Below are 17,339 nucleotides of genomic sequence, written 5' to 3' on the forward strand. Positions count from 1 at the left end.
CTTAACCACTGGGCCTGGGCACAACTTGTGATGAAAAACAAAGCAGATAAAGTAAATAAATACATAAATAAAAGCAGACGAAGGGGACGTGAGCTTCCCCAGGAAGTCTCTGAGGAAGCAGGAGAGCATCTTCTCTCAGCAAACATCACACGGGCTCTCAGCAATCAGCATAAACAGCCATTTTGCCCCCAGACCTGGCCAGCAGCTGAACATCAGGTGGGACGGCTCCAGCAGCTTTTCCCCCTAAAACTCAGACAGCTGCATCACCTCAGACAAGAACAACCCCAGTATCCCCACACACAAGAGTGAGAGACACAACGCTTGACGATTTAGGAATCATTTTAATTCCAAAATTAACAATAATAAGAACTTTCCAGCCACAACAGAGAGCAAATCTCACTCATTTCAGACCAGGATGCATACACAAAGTCCTGGCTTTCAGGATTTCTCCCAGAGAGATCCTCACACTCAAACTGGATGGGATTTCCAGCAGGGCAGCCCTAACCATCAAAGGACCAGAACCACAATTGTCTTTGCTCCTCAGTGTGGCAGCGGCAGCCTCTTCTCCAAGGAAATGTGTCCAAACCAAACCACTTGGCTGCAGCAGAACCAGAGATGAGCTTCTGCAAGGACTACAGAGCAGCAGCAGGGCAGATAATTTGGCCAAGTCCTTACAGGTCACAGCTGACTGAAGAGCTGAGCTGGGACTCCATGACATCCATGCACCCAGCTCAGCAGGGCTGTGAGGTCTGTGAGAGGCTTTGAGTAGGAGCAGACAGGGTTTAGTGTAGCAGAGGTGGTGGCTTGAAACAGGCCTCCTGCTTGGATGCAGCTGAGGTACAGAGAGATGAGACAGAAAGGACAGGAAGCAACAGGTGACACAGCAGTGTTGGCGTGCAGGAGACCACAGAAGCAAAACCAAGGTGGCAGTGACATCCTGGCGTTAGCAGGCCAACTATATTTAGGATTCCCCCCTGCACACACTGCTGTACAACTGGACACCACATTCTCTTAGCAGAGATGAAATCTGGGATGCTGGCAGAGACTAAGCACAGCTTATCCAGCTGAGCGGGCATCCAGTAAGCTCCAGAGACAGCAGGGTGAGGCGCAGCCAGATGCTCCTCCACCAACATCTCTGGAACCAGCCTGCCTCTGCGGGACCCATCCATCTCCTGATAACAAAAGCCCTGGCGTGGTCTTCCCAAGCCCCAGCTGAGTATGAAAAGGCACCTTTTTTTCTCTCTGAGGTCATTTATTTATAGATTTAAAGAAACCAAAATAGAAAAAGAGGCAGAGAGTGCACGCTAGGAAAATAGATGTTCATTGCAACAGTGCAAAAGCAGAAGCAGGGGGAGGAAAGGGGTCCCTTTCACCATGCCAGCAGCTTTTGACAGAGCAAGAGATCATTCCTCTGGTGTGCACAGAGACTGAGGGCAGTGGGATTCTCCTTTCAAAACCCGCCAAATTCATGATCACAGTATCCTGTGAAGAGAGGCTCTGCCTGGACACCACGCCTGGAAGTGGATCAGAGGAACAGCATTACACAGGGGACACTGAGCAGCGCCTGGTGCTGCAGTAGGGGGGTGATGAGAAATGAAGGGTGCAGCTTCCTCAGCACAAAACCCTTGTCTCTGCAGAGCTACCAGCCCATGCCAACAGCACGGGCCCTCTTCCAGCATAGCACACAGCAAGCTTTGCCTGCACACAGGCACAAGAAATGCTCTGGACTTTCAAGGGTCTTTCCACACAAAGGAAAGCTTATCTCATTTTCAGTCCCCCTCACTGTCCTACCCATGCAGAGCCGATGCCCTGAGGCTGCCCCTTGCACTGACATCACAAGTTGGTGAGGCACAGCAAGGAGGGACAGTTACCTGAGGAGCTCACAGCGGAAGTCAGCCAACCGCACATAAGCATCTTGCAGGTTCCTCACTGTTGCGTTACTCCAAAGTCTCTCAGCCACAGCCCCAGCTCTCGGCCTTGAAGGAACATGGGACAAAGGCAGGTAGGTCAGAGAAAGCTCCTCCTGCAGCACTGAGCTCCCAAACACCTCACTGACCAAAGTCACATCAAAGCATCTGGCTTCTGTACATCAAAAGATACATGCCTAGTCAGACACAGACAGTTGAGAGGACAGAGACCAGCATTAAACGCAAGCTGGTGGCAGTGGCAGGTGGCATAGGAGTGTTTCATTCTTACAGACAGCCACAGAATCTCATTTAAGCCTCAGAGAAGATGCTACTACTTCAAATATGCTGCCAGAGGACAGAGACAAATACCCTGAGACCAAACCAGCAGCAGTGGGTGCACATAATGCAGTAAGAAGGACTTGAGCTTACCCCCCCCGAACATCTCTTACCAGAGCCTGGGGGACAAGTTGGTGGCGTCCACGTATTCACCCCACATGCACGCCTCCCCGCCAATCACCAGATCCTTCTGCTTAGTGCTACCTGTCAGGGGACACAGCACTCAGGTGATCAGGTATTGTAAGATAACAGCATCTTCCTGCCCTGCCCAGGAAGGGGACAGTGACAACCAAGAGCAGGTTTAGCTGTAGAAGTTGTAATTTGTTCTTCTGGAAGCTCCCACTTCAAACCCTAGGCAGGGAGAGAGCTGAGGTGCTTCCTGCCTGCAGGGAGCAAACAGCACAAAGCCCAGGAGCAAAGGAAACAATGATTTGAGCATCTTCACACCATCAGAGAGAATGAATGATCGAGAGGGCCAGCCCTGGCACCAGCTCCGAGTGAGCAGCCAGCAGCCAAGAGGAGATGTGACATAAGGAACGCACCTTTGAAGTTTAAGGGCTCCACCTGGTAGGCTGCCATCCAGTCCTGCCCGTAGGAGATGCGGTTGAGGTACCAGGGGGATGAGAGCAGAGCCCTGTAGCCAGCCTTGGTGACATTTGCCATCTCCTCCGCATATGGCTCTTTGTTCTTCCACACGTGGATGATCGTGTCTGGCCTCACCTGGTCCCACAAACATACATAAAGCCTGTGTACAGCATCAGTGCAGCAACAGACCACCACCTCCCCTTGCAAGAAGGGTTACCCTGAGCCATCCCAGCTCCAAACACCACTCTGGTGAGCAGAGTCCTGCACCAGAAACAAGCCATGACCAGTTATCATAACAGTGGGAGCGAGGACTACACCTGCACCCCTGTCTTGACTCATCTATTCCCCCCAAGGGAGCTGGATTTTGAGCCACATCAGGACTCACTTGAGTGAGTTTGGCAAGGGTGCTGACACCGTTCACCACGTGTCAGGGAACAGCACCAGGGCATGCGAGCAGTTCTCACCTTTACTCCATTGTCAAACACCTCCTGCCACACCATATAGCCCTTGCCAAGGGAAGAGACGATGTCTAGGAGCCTAGATTGGAAGCAATACTGAGTTTAGGGTCCTCCCAGCCCTCTTTCCTGGTTCAGCCAAAGCAGCATCACTGATACTCCTAATGTCCCCCTCACAGAACACTTTTCTCCCCCGACTCCAGGCATTTTTACAGTCAGTCTTCTGAAAAAAAACCACAACTAGGCTACTCTCTTTATGGACAGCAAGGTAGGCCCAAAGGGACAGTAGAAGACATTTGTACCTGTCACATAATGCAGCTTCAGACCCAGGATGCAGCCACCCTTACCTCTGAATGTAATAGGATTCTAATTTTGTGTAATCTTCACCAAAGCCCATCTTCTTCATGAAGGCAAGAATTTCTGGATTGGATTTCCTGTGAACCAAAGAGAAGATAACAGAAACCCCAAGCACCGACTCACAGAGCCTCTTTCAGAACCCAGGAGAGCAGGACACACAAGATTTGTAGATGGTCATGTCCAAGAAGCAACTGGCTGGGATGTGGGGATCCTGTGCTAGATTTCTTTCCCTCTCGCTCTCTCCTGCACATGAATAACCCTCCACTTTTCCCCTGCCTCTTCCTGCCACTTAGGTGGCTGCTCCTTGAGGTACCCATCCCCAAGCATATGCATCAAGTGCCCAGGCAGCTGAGCACTGATCCTGTTTCAAACCCCAACCTGACCCATCTCTACAGGTATTGCTCACCAGCATGTGAAGTCCACTTCATCGCCACCGAGGTGAATAAAGTAGTCTGGGAACACTGAGCTGATCTCCTGAAACAAACTGGTCACAAACTGGTAGGTGGAATTGAAGATGGGGTTGATGGGCCCATAGGTCCCAGAAGGATCCTTGCCCATATAGCAGGGAGTCAGGAGGCCTGGAGCACCTGGGTCAGAACAAAACCAGCAGAGTGAGAAGGGAGCTAAATGTGGCCATATCTTTTATGTCCTACATCCCAGCTGATGGTTTGCTCCTCCCCAGAGACAGCTTATGGGATGTCACAGCTCATGCCACACTTTTGTGATCCAGATCACAGAGATCCTTCCTCCAGCAGGTACAATTACAGCCCTCCTCACACCCACATCCCCTGGTGAGGGTGTGTTCCTCACCTGGACCCCAGGAGAGTGTGTGCCCAGGTGTGTCAAACTCCGCAATGACTCTGATGCCATGGAGACGAGCGTACTCGATTACTGTCTGCACATCACTGGCTGTGTACACATGGGTCATGGCATTGAAGGCTCCCTGGAGGAACACGAGGAACTACAGCACCTTGCTCACAAGCTCAAGGAGCAACCACTATCCCCAGCTGTATGGGGAGCTGCACAACCACCAGCATGGGTTACCTGCTTGCTGAGCTCCGGGAAAGTAAAGCTCTCATATGGGAAAGATGGGTCGTCCACAATGTGCCAGTGAAACACATTAAACTTGTTGTAAGCCATGACATCCTGGGAAGGAACCAAAACATGGGTAAGCACACCCTGCTCCTTTTGAAAAGTCAGTCAGCTTGAGGAATCAAGTGACTTCAGGTCCTTGTGTTCTGGACAACACCTAGACACAAGCAAGCATACATTCTCCAAGAAGCCTAGGTTTGGCAAGCTCTTCCTCAACAAGATGTGATTACAATGACCTACAATCAGATCTTTAGAAACAATCAACATACACAAAAAAGTAAGAAAACAGGAAGGCCACTCAGGGATGCTCGTTGTCACAGGGGGACACCTGATTAAAGTGCTCCATCTCCCTGTGAGGCAGCACACATGCCTCCCAGTACAGGTTTCCTACCAGAGTTTCCAAGATGGCTTTCAGGGGCAGGTAGTGGCGAGAGGTGTCCAGCAGCACACCTCGGTGAGGGAAGCGGGGAAAGTCCACAATTTCTGTCTCATTGACATAGTACTGCATGAAGAGAGAAGACGAGGAAAAAGTGAGCAGGTCTGCAGGTAACACAGACATCAGCAGGAGGCAATCAGTCATCTTCACCCCCAGGGCTAGCAGGACTCACTGGCCCTAAGCACAGCTTGTCCTCAGGAGCCAAGGCAGATTTGCATTGCCACGGGAGCCACGTTGGCCAGCCTTCATGTGAGCCACCCACCCACTCACCATGCCGTTCTCATCTCTCCCAACAAGCTGGCTGAACGTCTCCAGGCCTGTGGGAGAACCACACACAGTCACTTTTGCAGCACAGATTCTGAACAGAGCTCAATTAAACAAATCTATGGGGAAAGAGAGGCACAAAGAGACGCCCTGATACGAAGGCAGGGTGGGAATGACCAACAGAAAGCTCTAAGCACACCTCACCTCTGAGAGCTCCCCAGACAGCATCAGCATAGAGCAGCATGGAATCTCTTGAGATATTCAGTTTGTCTGAAACACAGCATCAGATGGGACAGCACAGACATTATGTTCACATAAGGGGCTCAAGAGCCTTAGCTACAGGGTTGCAGCTGGATCAGACAGTGATTTTGATAGAGAACTGCATCCTTGTGTCCAAGGGAACTGATCTGGGCGTAGGGCTGTGGGGTTTTTTTAAAACCTTTTCACTGCTTTATCAGCACCCTCAGCTCAGATTCTCCCTCTCTGCCCTAGTTTTTCCACCATACAACGAGGATCCCGCCTCTCCAGAATTAGGATTAAGTGCCGCAGGGTGCTATTTCCAACCAAGGAGCATAGAAATACCCATACTCCTGTTCCAGTCACTTCTTCCCACACCCATCCTGATTCTTACATCTCTCCTTGGAGTCCAGGCTGGGAAAGCCATTGCAGCCCGGTGTGGCGACAGAGATGAGGAGTTCTGTGCACGATGTCCTCCATGGCTGCTTGTTCTCTGCAAAGCACACAGACCACAGGCATTAATTCCTCTGTTCCAAGGCTCCCAACCCAGCCAGCAATGGGGACATCAGGCAGGTACTGCAACAGCTCTCAAGGCTTCCTGGACACCAGCTGCAACTACTAAAGCCTTCTCCAGGGACGATGAAGCAGGAGCTTTGGCTGCCCTTCCCTATCTGAAGAAGCATTTTCAAGCCCTGAATATTCATTGGTACACATGGGAAATGCCCTGACTCCAGAGGGAGGTGTTAAGTGGGCCTGCCCAAAGCTGTCTCTGTCCAGGAGCATAGTGGGTCACAGCAGCAGTTCACATCTATAGCCCCATGGCATTGCCAGGGACAGGCTGAAAAACAGAATGTTTGGTTTTGAGTCAGCCTCATCATAAGATGGACACCGAGCGGGCTTCAGAAAGACTGTGGCACCACCAGTATTAGGGGGAAATGCAGAGAGCACAGAACCCCCAGTGGGGTTCAAGGAAATAATGGTGAAACCTCTGTGTGCAGAAGAGAGATGACTCCAAGGTATTTCTCCATTCTGAGGTTTCCTCAGCTACAGATGAGCTGGTAGTCAAGGCAACCCTGCAGCCGTGTGAGCTGGCACATGGAGCACAGCAAGACCTGCTCTCTATGCCTGGCAAGGCAGAGGCTCACCAGGAATGGCCACTCGCAGGGCTGGAGACACGGGAAACACCTATCTTCCCCATAGGGATCTTCCTGGGATGAGCACTTCCCAGCACACCCCCCTCACCCTGCCCTGAAGATCTTGGTTTTACTGCTGCTTTAAAGCAGAGAGTTGACCACACACCCCCACCTCTGCTTTCATGCCTGAAGCCCAGCAGGACAAGGACATCATCTACAAGTCTCCAGAATGGTTTCAGACCCCAGCAACTGTCCCTCCAAGTGCAATATGGTAACAGATGCTCTTAGGATCATCCCACCTGTGGCAGTAATTGCTCTCCCTGCACAAGGAGAGGGAGAAAAATGCCCTGAGAAGTATGCTCTGAGATCACAGCTCACAAATGCAGTGCCTCTTGCTCTCCATGGGTGAGATCTGGCTCTCAGGAGGTGATGCTACAAAGCTGATCAGCTTGCACAGGTCCACAGAGGTAAGAGGATGGTACCAAAGCACTTGTAGGGTTTCAAGAGGGCCTTATACTTGTTGTCTTGAAAGTCCAGTTGACAGACCAGTGCTGCCCTGGCACACACTGACAATGTCTCAGGAGAAGATGCTGATGTCTCCTTAGCACTCTGCAGCTCAATCTGCTTGTTTGTCCATTTAAGTGAACAGAATAGCAGCTCTCTAAAACAGGAGGAAAACTGCTGCTGTCTTTTACATTTTCTGTTAATAGAAACTGTTTATTTCCATTCAGGGTTTCCACTGCCTGTTGTTACTAATCCCCTGTGGGATAAAAGGAAGGCAAAGAGGAAAAATGCCCTACGATTAAGCACACAGTGTGAACATCACACATGGAAAACTGTGAGTATAGAGGGCCTGATGTGGTGATCACAAGAGATTGCTCCAAATGATGGCATGGTCAGATTTCCCTGATGGAAACAGGAACATGTGAGTAACTACAGCAGCACATTTGAGAAATGATGTAGTCTTTGCAACTTGCATATAGATATTTCTATTGCTACTTGAATTGTAAGCTATGAAATAAACCAAGTGTTTCTTTTGAGTATTTCTAACTCACTTTTGCCACAAGGCACTGGGAACAAAGCAGAGCAGCTTCCAGTGCTGTCACCCCTCTCTGCCATGTGAAGCAGTTGTAATACAGGCAGCAGCTCTGTCACCAGTAAGAAAAGGAAGCAAACCGCAGTGCTGCTGAAGTGAGATTCAGAGGAGATAAAGCCAAGATAAAAAGGTCAGTGTGACTAAATAACGCCCTGAAAGATCTGTGTGCAGGCTGGTGGAGCTCACTGTGCCTCGCAGGCCTGGTTTGGTTCCACTTTTACTATGTGAAAAATAGGAGCTCAGCAGGCACCCTCTGCGTGCAGCAAAGCAGCACCAGCCTTTGCTGGGAGCCTCAGTTCAAGCAGCTGTGCCACAAGACCACTGGGCAGCACTGCCCTGAACTAAGGGAAGGAACACGGATTGCACGGAGCCGGCTCATCGATTCGCACCGTGCCCCGGCAGCCCTGGACAGGCCGGGTAACACAGTGAGCAGACCGGGACACCAGCCCAGCAGTGGAAACGGGAACGGAGCTGTGATGGGGGAGGTTCCAGCCACACGAGTGGGTCATCTCGTGCCGTTCAGGAGCAGAACCCCATGCGGGGCTCAGGGCAGGCCCTGCAGCCGGGAAGCCAAGCTCCAGCGGCACTGCGCGCTATCGGACAGAGACTTCTGCTTTATTGCAGTGCGGAGTTTAAAGGTCCCGTTATAAGAAGGCAGAACTGCACGAAGGCGCGGCTTTACGGAAGCAACGAGCGAGGGGTTCGGCTCTGGGGACCGAGCCCACCCCGGGCGCACACCCCCACAGCCCCTCACCTGCGGGTCGTGCACCGGCGAAGATGATCGCCCAGTACCGCTGGAAGGCCTCGTCCAGCACGGCGCAGCCCGGACCCACGGCCGAGCCGGCGGCGTGCGCGAAGCGGAAGCGGGCGGGGGGCAGCGGGCAGCGGGCGGGGGCCGGCGGGGAGCGCTGCAGCTGCGGCTGCGGCCAGAGAGCGGCCGACGGACACACCGCGGCCAGGAGCAGCAGCGCCCGTGCCGCCATGGCAACGGGAGCCATGTCCGCCAGGAGGGGAGGGCCTTGGGGGCACCGCCGGCACGGGGGGATGGGGCCGAGGGCTGAGCCTAAGGGCGGTAACGGGGAGGCGGCCGGGCTCTGGTCCCGCCTGCCCCAGCGTCATTCAAGGGACTGACCCTCGGCTGGGAGGGATGGAGGCAGGGGTTGGGCGGTGGGGGCGGTAAGGAGGTTTTGGGGGAGCTCAGCCCGTATCCAGCAGTGCAGCCCTCACAACCCCGCGGTGCACCGGGGGCTGCCTGTCCCGATGGGGGAAGCTGAACCAAAACCCGAGGATGGGCACAACGCAGGCAGCAGCATCAGCCACCCCGCAGTGCCAGGGCCAGCACGGCAAGGCATGGCGCTCTGCAGCCTTGGGCAGCCGGGGAGCACAAACAGCGCAGCTCCAAAAGAAGGCAGCTCCACAGCCTGGAACAGCCTGGAACAGTGGAGCTCCTGGAGTGTGGGCTGTGAGCAAGGCCCAAACGGGGCTTGCTGGGGGCAGAGCAGTGGGTGCCCCGACAAGGAGTGCTGTGGCTTGCAGTGAATCCTCGTTTCAGTTTGTGTTGGTTGGCTGTTCACCAGAGTTATGTAAAACATTGTGATCGCAGCCTGTGGTGAAAATATTCCGGTCTTTCTGTGTATTCTGTTGTTGTTGCTATTTTAGGGGCCCCGATGTCTCTGGGAGATGACTCAGAGAAGTTCATTTCTAGCTGGCCAGCATTAATCCAGACTAACAGTCTGAGCTGGGAGCGCATCTTTCCATCAGGCTGATGCTTGTTGCAGAGGTACCTGCAGACCTGTTGGTGTGCAAGGGCCGTTCCAGGCAGAAAGCCCAGTGGCTGAGGGACGCTGCTCTGCAGGGCTGTACTGGGTTACCTGCTTTCTGCATGAGGTACAGATAGAACCTGGTTACTCTGCTATAAACTGTGATAAAGCTGTCATGCTTTAGGTCTTTCTGGTTTGTTCACCTTTGTGGCCTTTGGGCTGTCAGCGCAGCTCTGTGTTCCACTGAATTATTTTTGTATGGATAAAGCCATCTATTACACTGCCCAGTTCCCTGTAATACTGGCTGCATCTGCATTTAATCAAGTGGATGTTTCACATAGAGATTCCTTTGCTGGTGACAAGCACGTGAGCCTGTGAAAGGGGAGCAGGGGAGGCTGAATGTCCCATGGCCGTAGTCCACCCCAGCACCTGCTCGAGTCTTGCTGGGTGTGAGCACGTGCCTTAGTGTCCTACTGGGCTGAGTCCAACCCATTCTGCCCGCTATTAAACCTTGCTTTCTGGGATCAGTTTGCTCTGCGTGATCATGGAAACCTCAACAGGGCGCTCCCAGAGCTGTCCTGATTGCTTTGCTCTTTGAGCCAAGTGTTATCTAAGTACACTTGTTCCCGAATGAAGCCAACTCCCAGGTCAATGAACCTGCTGCTGCTGCGGGCTCTGGAGAACACAGACCATCTTCTGGAAACTCCTTGCAACCGCCTGCAGATCTCTGACTTTAATTGTTGAGGACTCAGAAGCTTTTGCGGCCAACTTGGTTGTTCATCTCCTCTTGGATTATGGGATGGAATTGGATCCACAAGGGTTGCAGGCACACAGTGAGTCACAGCTCCAGGTGCTTCGGGAGGAGGAATATTTCAACAAATATGAACTTAAAAGCAGAGTCTAAGGCAAAGTGCTTGAGGGCAAGATGTGTTAATCAGTCTGAAGGATTTGGGTTCCTGATGAAGTGCTGCAGAGCTCAGCCAGGTGGTATTTGCACTACCAGTATTATTTGCAGAGTCTTTTTGCTCTGGATTATCTCCAGCTTGCACAGCTTTTCAGTGTCTGAACAAAACTCTGTGATCTGAGGGGCATTTTGTCCTATGCTGGTGGTGCAGGTCTTTAATGGGTGTGCAGGCAGCCAAAACCAGCCCCCCGGGGAGGAGAGCAGAAGCTGGGCATGGAGAGATATCCTGGCTTTCCCTTCTTCCACTGCAGCAGCTCCACAGGTCTCAGGTGACAGTTGTTTTTCCTCCCCCAGGGATACCTGCCCAGCCCCGTGTGGGTCAGGCAGCAAAGGAGCAGGAGGGAGGCAGGATACCAGCACTTCTGTAGCACTTTGGTACAGCAAACAGGGGCTCAGGGGTTGCTTGTGTCAGGGTTGCGGGGCTGCATGGGGATCGTTTAAATGTCAGGCTCTGCACTGTACTATCAGAAAGGAGACTGCTGTGAGTTACTGTGGAGGCTGAGTATTGGTGGCTGCTGTCCCTGGCTGCTCTCAGTCACATCTGCGGGTGTGAGCAATCAGCTGAACTGGAGGCAGTCAAGCACCCACGGATGTACGGGGAGGGAATCTGTCTGGAATGTCTGAGGGTGCAGGGAGGCCCTGCTCCCTTAAATCCCTGAAGCATGTGCTTACCTTCATGGAGCAAGGCGAGTGCAATGCAGTGTTTTATTCTTGTCAGCTTCGGTGTTAACAGTTACTAGAATCCCTTGTGTAATTAAGCTCTTGAAAGAACAACATGAGGAGCACCAGGTACCTATGGAGATCTAAATCATTCTTCAGACCAAGCAGAACTGCAGTTTTCAACTCGGCTTCCGGGCAGCCTTCAGCTTCAGCGACAGGACCGTACCCTGAAGAAGTGCGCCGAGCAGAAGGGGCACGGGGCAGCGAGGAGGCTCCGACCTCTGCAGCGTCGGCAGGGGCCAGGAGAGGGCAGCGAGGAGGCGCTGACGGCTCGGGGCACGCCGACACCCGCGGCGGGGATGCTCGGGCGGCTGCGGGGCGACGCACCCGGGCTGCAGGGCCCTCCCTATAAACAGGAGGAAGAAACAGATTATGACACCTGGGTAACCCCGTCCAGGAGAGAAAGGTCGTCTCCGGCAAAGGGTTGGACCCGCATCCAAGTGTAGCCACAAGGAAGTTGCATTGCTCTGATAAAGCGAAATCCCACCACCCGGGCATCTTTCTCAGCTCCTTGGGACTCAGGTACTTGCTCACACGGTGGTGAGGACCCATGTCAACAGCTGAGCGTCACCCGGGGGCATCACACAGCCCTGGGGACACACCACTGCTCTGTGACCCTCCTCTGCCAGGACACAGGCAGAGCTGGACAGCCAGCCACCGCCTGGCACTGGGGGTCCTGGAGACACACACAGGGAGAGGATGTGAGACAACCAACACAGCCACTGTCGCTTGACACGTGAGATGGCACCAGGCTGGTAAACGTCCAGCTGGTGAGTCTGCAGCTAAACAAAGTCAGTGCTATTTATGTAGGACAGGATGATTAATGCCCGGGCTTTTGCCATTCCAAATAAGTAGGATAATTAGGGAGCTGACTTTGTTTACTAGTAGCATAAGGGAATGTGAATGCCCGGCCTAGATATCTCCCCAGCCCAGCCCACACCCCATGTGCCATTGCGATGCACTCCTGACCTGGCCATCTCAGGGCAGGGCAGTGTTTGGGGACAGCAGGCTGCGCAGCATGATGCTCTTAGATGGAGCACAGGGCTTTGGCAGGGTCCCCAAATACAGGTGTTGCCCCTCCTCCCTGGTGCAAAGCAGCCATCATTGCCCAGCACCCTCTCCTTCCCCTGGGTGCTCATGGGTTCTAGGAAGTGAACAGAGCCCTGATGTAAGCGGGCTGTTTGCAGGGGTTTGCACAGCTGTCTGGGAAGGACACTGGGCAGTGAACTCACTGGGAGCAGCTGCAGCACTACAAAACACATAGGGCTGATTTTTGGCACTGCTTGTATAACTGAAGCTGCAGACTGGCACCCAAAGATCCTCCCAGGAAATCAAACACCTAATCTGCTTGATCCCCAGGGGCATCTACCTGCGTCACCCTGAAGTGAGGTCCCTGATGCTGAGGCTGTCATTATGCCTTATGTGCTTCAGCAGAAAATAAACGCCTCATTTTCTGCACGTGCCAGTATCTGTTTCACAAGGTATTTATTGTTTGTGCTGCATGAAGATGGTGGAAGCACAAGCAGGAAGTGGGATCCTGCTGTGCCAGGTGCTGTACAAAGTGCTGCAATGACTCCTGCTGCTGAAACTCATCACACCTACACTGCATATTGTGAGACCGAGTATCCCTCAGGGCACAGGTCATTTTCCTCCAGGCAAAGTGGGTGAATAATTTTACCACATCAGAATGAACTGCGTCACCCAGGTAGAAATGATTCCCCAGGGTAGGAGGAAGCAAAAGATTATTGCTGTGGAGGGCAGAAGGTGGCCCTGGAGTCCGCCTGGGGCTGCACAGTCTCCTCACATCCACAGTGAATAGCAGGGTAGGATATGGGATCAGCTGGCTCTCCTCTGGGCCAGGCTGCAGCCTGTTACCAAGCCAACCAGAGTCCCTTGCGCTCCCCAAACGGCTGCAAACAATAAGCCCAGCTCGCCTCCCCCATCCCTCAGCTGTACAAGGCTGAGCATGTCTGATATTGGAAACGGAGGTCTGGAGAAAGCTCACAGGTTGTGGGCAAGCTGAGTGGTCAGAGCACTGCAAGAGGATGCCCAACTCCTGCAGCATCCCAGCATCCTGGGATAGCATCTCATTGTCTGTCCCTACCCTGTGAGTGCCCAAGAGAAAGGCACTGGAAGGGATGGGGCCACCTGGGAGCTGAAGCCCCACGTTCCCAACCTGCCCAGAGCTCTCCTGAACAGCATTTGCTGTTTGCAAAAGGTCTGTCTGTGACCACGTGACAGAGGCACTAGTGCATACTCTGCCCCCCTGCAAAATGCCAGATTCAATAATAAACAGTGACAGGGCACTATGTGAAGCTGCCTCTTTTTATAGCCCTACCCTGTGAGATTTTGGGGGGGTCTGTGCAGCCCACTGGAGAAAGGCAATTTAGCCCAGCACAACTGTGAAAAACTGGGTATTTTTATCTCTGCTGACCAGACGGAGCACAGAGATACCACCTGGCACGGCTGAGGTCACACAAGGCTTCATGGCTGGGAACCAGGGAAAAACTAATGTCAGAAATGCTGCCTCTGCCTGTGCCCACAGGGAGATGTTGCTGTTTGGCATCTGAACAGTGTCTGCCGCTGTGTGGTCTTCCCTAAAGGCAGAATTACCAGCACGGCCCACACCAGGTCAGTTTTATTTGGGAGGTATGTGTGGATCTGCTGGATCTGAGTGCAGAAACCCACTGCTCAGAGTCCTGATGTCCAGTCCCTCCCTGGGACACGGCCCTGTGAAACACAGAGATAGATGGGTCTGACAGATCCTGCTTGTGAGGGGCTGCCCCAACCTGCACAGCCTTGCACACCCGTTCTGATACCAGCACCTCACTGAACCTATTTTCCCTCATGGTCCTTGTAATTCCCTTCCATTCCCTCACATCTTCCTTGTAATTCCCTCTCATTTCCTCACATTCCCTTATCATTTCCCTCACATTCCTCTCATGTCTCCATCATTTCCCTCACATTCCTTGTAATTCCCTTCCATTCCCTCACATTCCCTTATCATTTCCCTCACGTTCCTCCATCATTTCCTCACATCTTCCATCACGTTCCACTCACATTTCTTCCCATTTGCCTCACACCTTCATTTCCCTCACATTCATATTGCTTCTCTTAACATTTTCCAGCCATTTCCTTTGTATTTCTGCCATTTCCCTCACATTTCCCCTGCTTCTTCCCCTCTCCTTTATTTCCCCACACAGTCTCCCACATTTCCCTGCCATTTCTCCCATTCCTTCATGCTTTTCTCACATTTCCACCCATTTCCTCACATTTCCCTATTTCCTCATCTTTTTCCTCTCACGTTTCCTCACGTTCCTTTCCCTCACGTATCCGCTGACTCTTCTCAATTCCATTCCCGTTCCCCCCATTATTTGTTCCATTTTCCTCCCATTTTCGCTCCTCGTTCCCCCGTTATCTCTATCTCCTCTATCTTTCACGTTTCCTCCCCCCCCCCCTCCATCATCCCGCCCACCCCGGGGCGAGGCGGCCTAACGCCACACTCAACATGGCGGCGCGCCACACCCAACATGGCGCTGGCGGGCGGGAAGAGGCGAGTGGGGCGGCGCGCGCTCAAGATGGCTCCCGGCGGGGCGAAGGGAGATGGCGGCGGCCGCGCAGGCGCGGGGCGTCACGCCGCATCACGTGACGCTCCGTGCCGTGACGTACCGTGCGTGCGCGGCGCGCGGTGACGGAGCGGGTCGGCCGCGGCTCTTTGTTGGCGCTGAGGCGGCCGAGGCGCGGCGGGGCCGGGAGCCGAGGGTGGGGGGCGGGCGGGAGCCTCCAGTTCACCGCCTCGCCATGGACTCGGACGAGGGCTACAACTACGAGTTCGACGAGGACGAGGAGTGCAGCGAGGACAGCGGCGCGGAGGAGGACGACGAGGACGACGAAGAGGACGAGCCCGACGATAACCTGGACCTGGGCGAGGTGGAGCTGGTGGAGCCCGGCCTGCGCGTCGGCGGCGAACGGGACGGGCTGCTGGGCGGAGAGACGGGCGGGCTGGGCCCGGGCGGCGGCGGAGGGCTGGGCGGCGGGCCGGGCCCCGGCGGCGGCGGCGGCCCCGAGCAGGAGGAGGACTACCGCTACGAGGTGCTGACGGCCGAGCAGATCCTGCAGCACATGGTGGAGTGCATCCGCGAGGTCAACGAAGTCATCCAGGTGCGGCTCCGCTCCGTCGGGGCGCTGCGGGGGGGGCGCCGGGGCCGAGCGGCGGTTGCGGGCGGTGGAGCGCAGCCCCCCCCCCCCCCCCTTCCCTTCGCCTCGCCGCCCGGGGGGGGGATGGGGCTGCCCGCGACCCCTCCGAACTCCGACTCGTAGCCCGATTTCTAAGCTCGAGTTACAAATCGCAGCGCTGCCTTACGATGAAACGAGCCCGTCTCTGGAGCCCTGCGCTGGGGAGCGATGCACGGCGCCGGGCCTGGCACGCCTCCCCAGCTCACGCAGCTCTCTGCGGCCGTCGGCTTTTCCTGCACTTTCCTTTTGTTCGTGTTGACGCGGTGTTACTCGTCGGCCCCGCGAGCGCGTTGCCAGCGCTGCTCCTTGGCCAGGAATGTGGCACGGAGCTGAGCGGGGGGATCAAATTCACCGTGTTAACTAACGGCCCCAAAACCGGGCGCTTCCAGTGCTAAATGTGAGCTGCTCTGGCGAATGGTGCTGCCCAGCGTGTGGCTGTTTTAACGGCTGTAAAGTGTTATGTGCTATATAACGAGTTTGTGGGAGCTTGGTGCAAACAACAGCCCGAGAACTCACGTAGGAAATTGGTGAATGGTACTTCCGAAGTCAAAGTTCGTAACTTTAATAATAGCTTTGTACGTGTAGGGCTGTGTAAGGGCTCTTGTCGATTGCCAGCGTGCAGTTAAGGCAGATCTCCTGGTTACGTATGGATATTTCCATGCTCCCGGGATCCTGACGTGTTATTGATCCTGATATAGGGAAATGAAGGCTTGCAAACAGGAAGCAGACATGCAAACGTTTGGTAACTTTTTCACACTGAGGTAGTGATTAAGGTGGTGACTAATGAGTACGACTGTGATAATCGTGAGATGTGTTGGACAGACACAATTGTTTGTCCTGTGTTGGCTTATGTGAAGTGATGGAAATGTTCTGTGAGTGAGGAGTGTGAAGCAGGATCCTGTTCATGTCTTTCCTAGGTCTGGTGGATTCACCTGGGGGTTCTTTAGGAACTGACTTATTAAACAAGCTCCTGTTTTCTGGTCTGTGGTTTCTCTTCTTCTTTATGCTGCCCCTGAGCTGTACAACTTGAACACTTGGGCTCAGGATAGCAGAACTAGTGGCCAGAATTCAATAAAGGTGAAAAGTCCCTTTTCTTTCCTGTAGCCAAGGAGGTGTGACCCTGCCCAAAACCGGCTCCATGGGATTCTGCAGAACATAGCTGACCTGCACAACTGCCTTGGCTGCTGCTGTAGGTCTTGCTGTTAAGTTTGTTGTAGTTATTTCTGGTTTAGAAGAGTGAGCAAAGCCGATTTGTTTAGAATGTCATGAGTAAACTTGGGACCTGCCATAAGCTTAAGCACTAGGATGCATCAGGAAAGGGTAGGAAAATATTCAGTTGTTCCACATTCCTTTGAAATGGCACCTTACTGCTACTTGCAGCCAGTCTGGAGGTAAGTGGACCTAATTCAGTTGGTGCTTCAGTATTTGCTCATCCTCGCTTCTGTTGCTTGCTGTGAAATCTTCCAGGGCTCTGTTTCTTGCTTTTGGCTCCCACCCAAGATTGCTGCTGCTGCTTTTCTGGTTCACTAAACCTTTTCTGGAGTCATGTTGGCTCAGGATCCTGCTGCGGATCCTTGGTTGCAGTCCTGTGATTCACTTGTTCCAGTCTAGTACTGAGCTGCCGCTCCATGTGCATCTCACTTTAGTTCTTCATCTCACATGGTAAAGGTTGTGCCTGCCTGTCGTGGTGCTTGGGAACTTGCTCGATGCCAAGTGCCAGATACCTGGAGGCTTTGGCTGTGGGGCGTGTGCCCTCAGCAG

At 53.6% G+C, this 17,339-nt stretch overlaps 2 protein-coding genes across 2 annotated transcripts in view; one reads left to right on the forward strand and one right to left on the reverse strand.

Annotated features, from left to right (window-relative positions):
* Nucleotides 1-321: 321 nt before the first annotated feature.
* HEXA (hexosaminidase subunit alpha) lies at nucleotides 322-8,936 on the reverse strand. The gene is made up of 14 exons (XM_015872379.2): nucleotides 8,653-8,936; nucleotides 6,064-6,162; nucleotides 5,637-5,702; nucleotides 5,439-5,485; nucleotides 5,124-5,234; nucleotides 4,685-4,786; nucleotides 4,451-4,583; nucleotides 4,047-4,227; nucleotides 3,631-3,717; nucleotides 3,293-3,365; nucleotides 2,786-2,963; nucleotides 2,357-2,447; nucleotides 1,872-1,976; nucleotides 322-1,514 (listed from the first exon to the last, which is right to left on the reverse strand). The coding sequence occupies exons 1-14, from the start codon at nucleotides 8,894-8,896 to the stop codon at nucleotides 1,451-1,453; spliced, it is 1,581 nt and encodes a 526-aa protein (XP_015727865.1). The 5' UTR covers nucleotides 8,897-8,936; the 3' UTR covers nucleotides 322-1,450.
* A 6,075-nt stretch (nucleotides 8,937-15,011) lies between these two features.
* ARIH1 (ariadne RBR E3 ubiquitin protein ligase 1) overlaps nucleotides 15,012-17,339 on the forward strand; it is a 46,401-nt gene continuing 44,073 nt past the window's right edge. The window contains exon 1 of the mRNA XM_015872368.2: nucleotides 15,012-15,503. Coding sequence (XP_015727854.1) covers nucleotides 15,144-15,503 — 360 coding nt within the window. The 5' untranslated portion in view covers nucleotides 15,012-15,143. The remainder of the gene's footprint in view (nucleotides 15,504-17,339) is intronic.

Source organism: Coturnix japonica, chromosome 10 (assembly GCF_001577835.2).
Source record: "Coturnix japonica isolate 7356 chromosome 10, Coturnix japonica 2.1, whole genome shotgun sequence".
Lineage (NCBI taxonomy): Eukaryota > Metazoa > Chordata > Aves > Galliformes > Phasianidae > Coturnix > Coturnix japonica.

Bases quoted from the DNA above. Each gene is read 5' to 3' on its own strand.
- HEXA (XM_015872379.2), bottom strand. From the start codon at position 8,896: ATGGCTCCCGTTGCCATGGCGGCACGGGCGCTGCTGCTCCTGGCCGCG. The intron at 2,964-3,292 runs GTGAGAACTGCT...TTGTGGGACCAG, and splicing joins TGTTTGACAATGGAGTAAAG to GTGAGGCCAGACACGATCAT. The intron at 2,448-2,785 runs GTGCGTTCCTTA...GTCCCCTGACAG, and splicing joins GGAGCCCTTAAACTTCAAAG to GTAGCACTAAGCAGAAGGAT.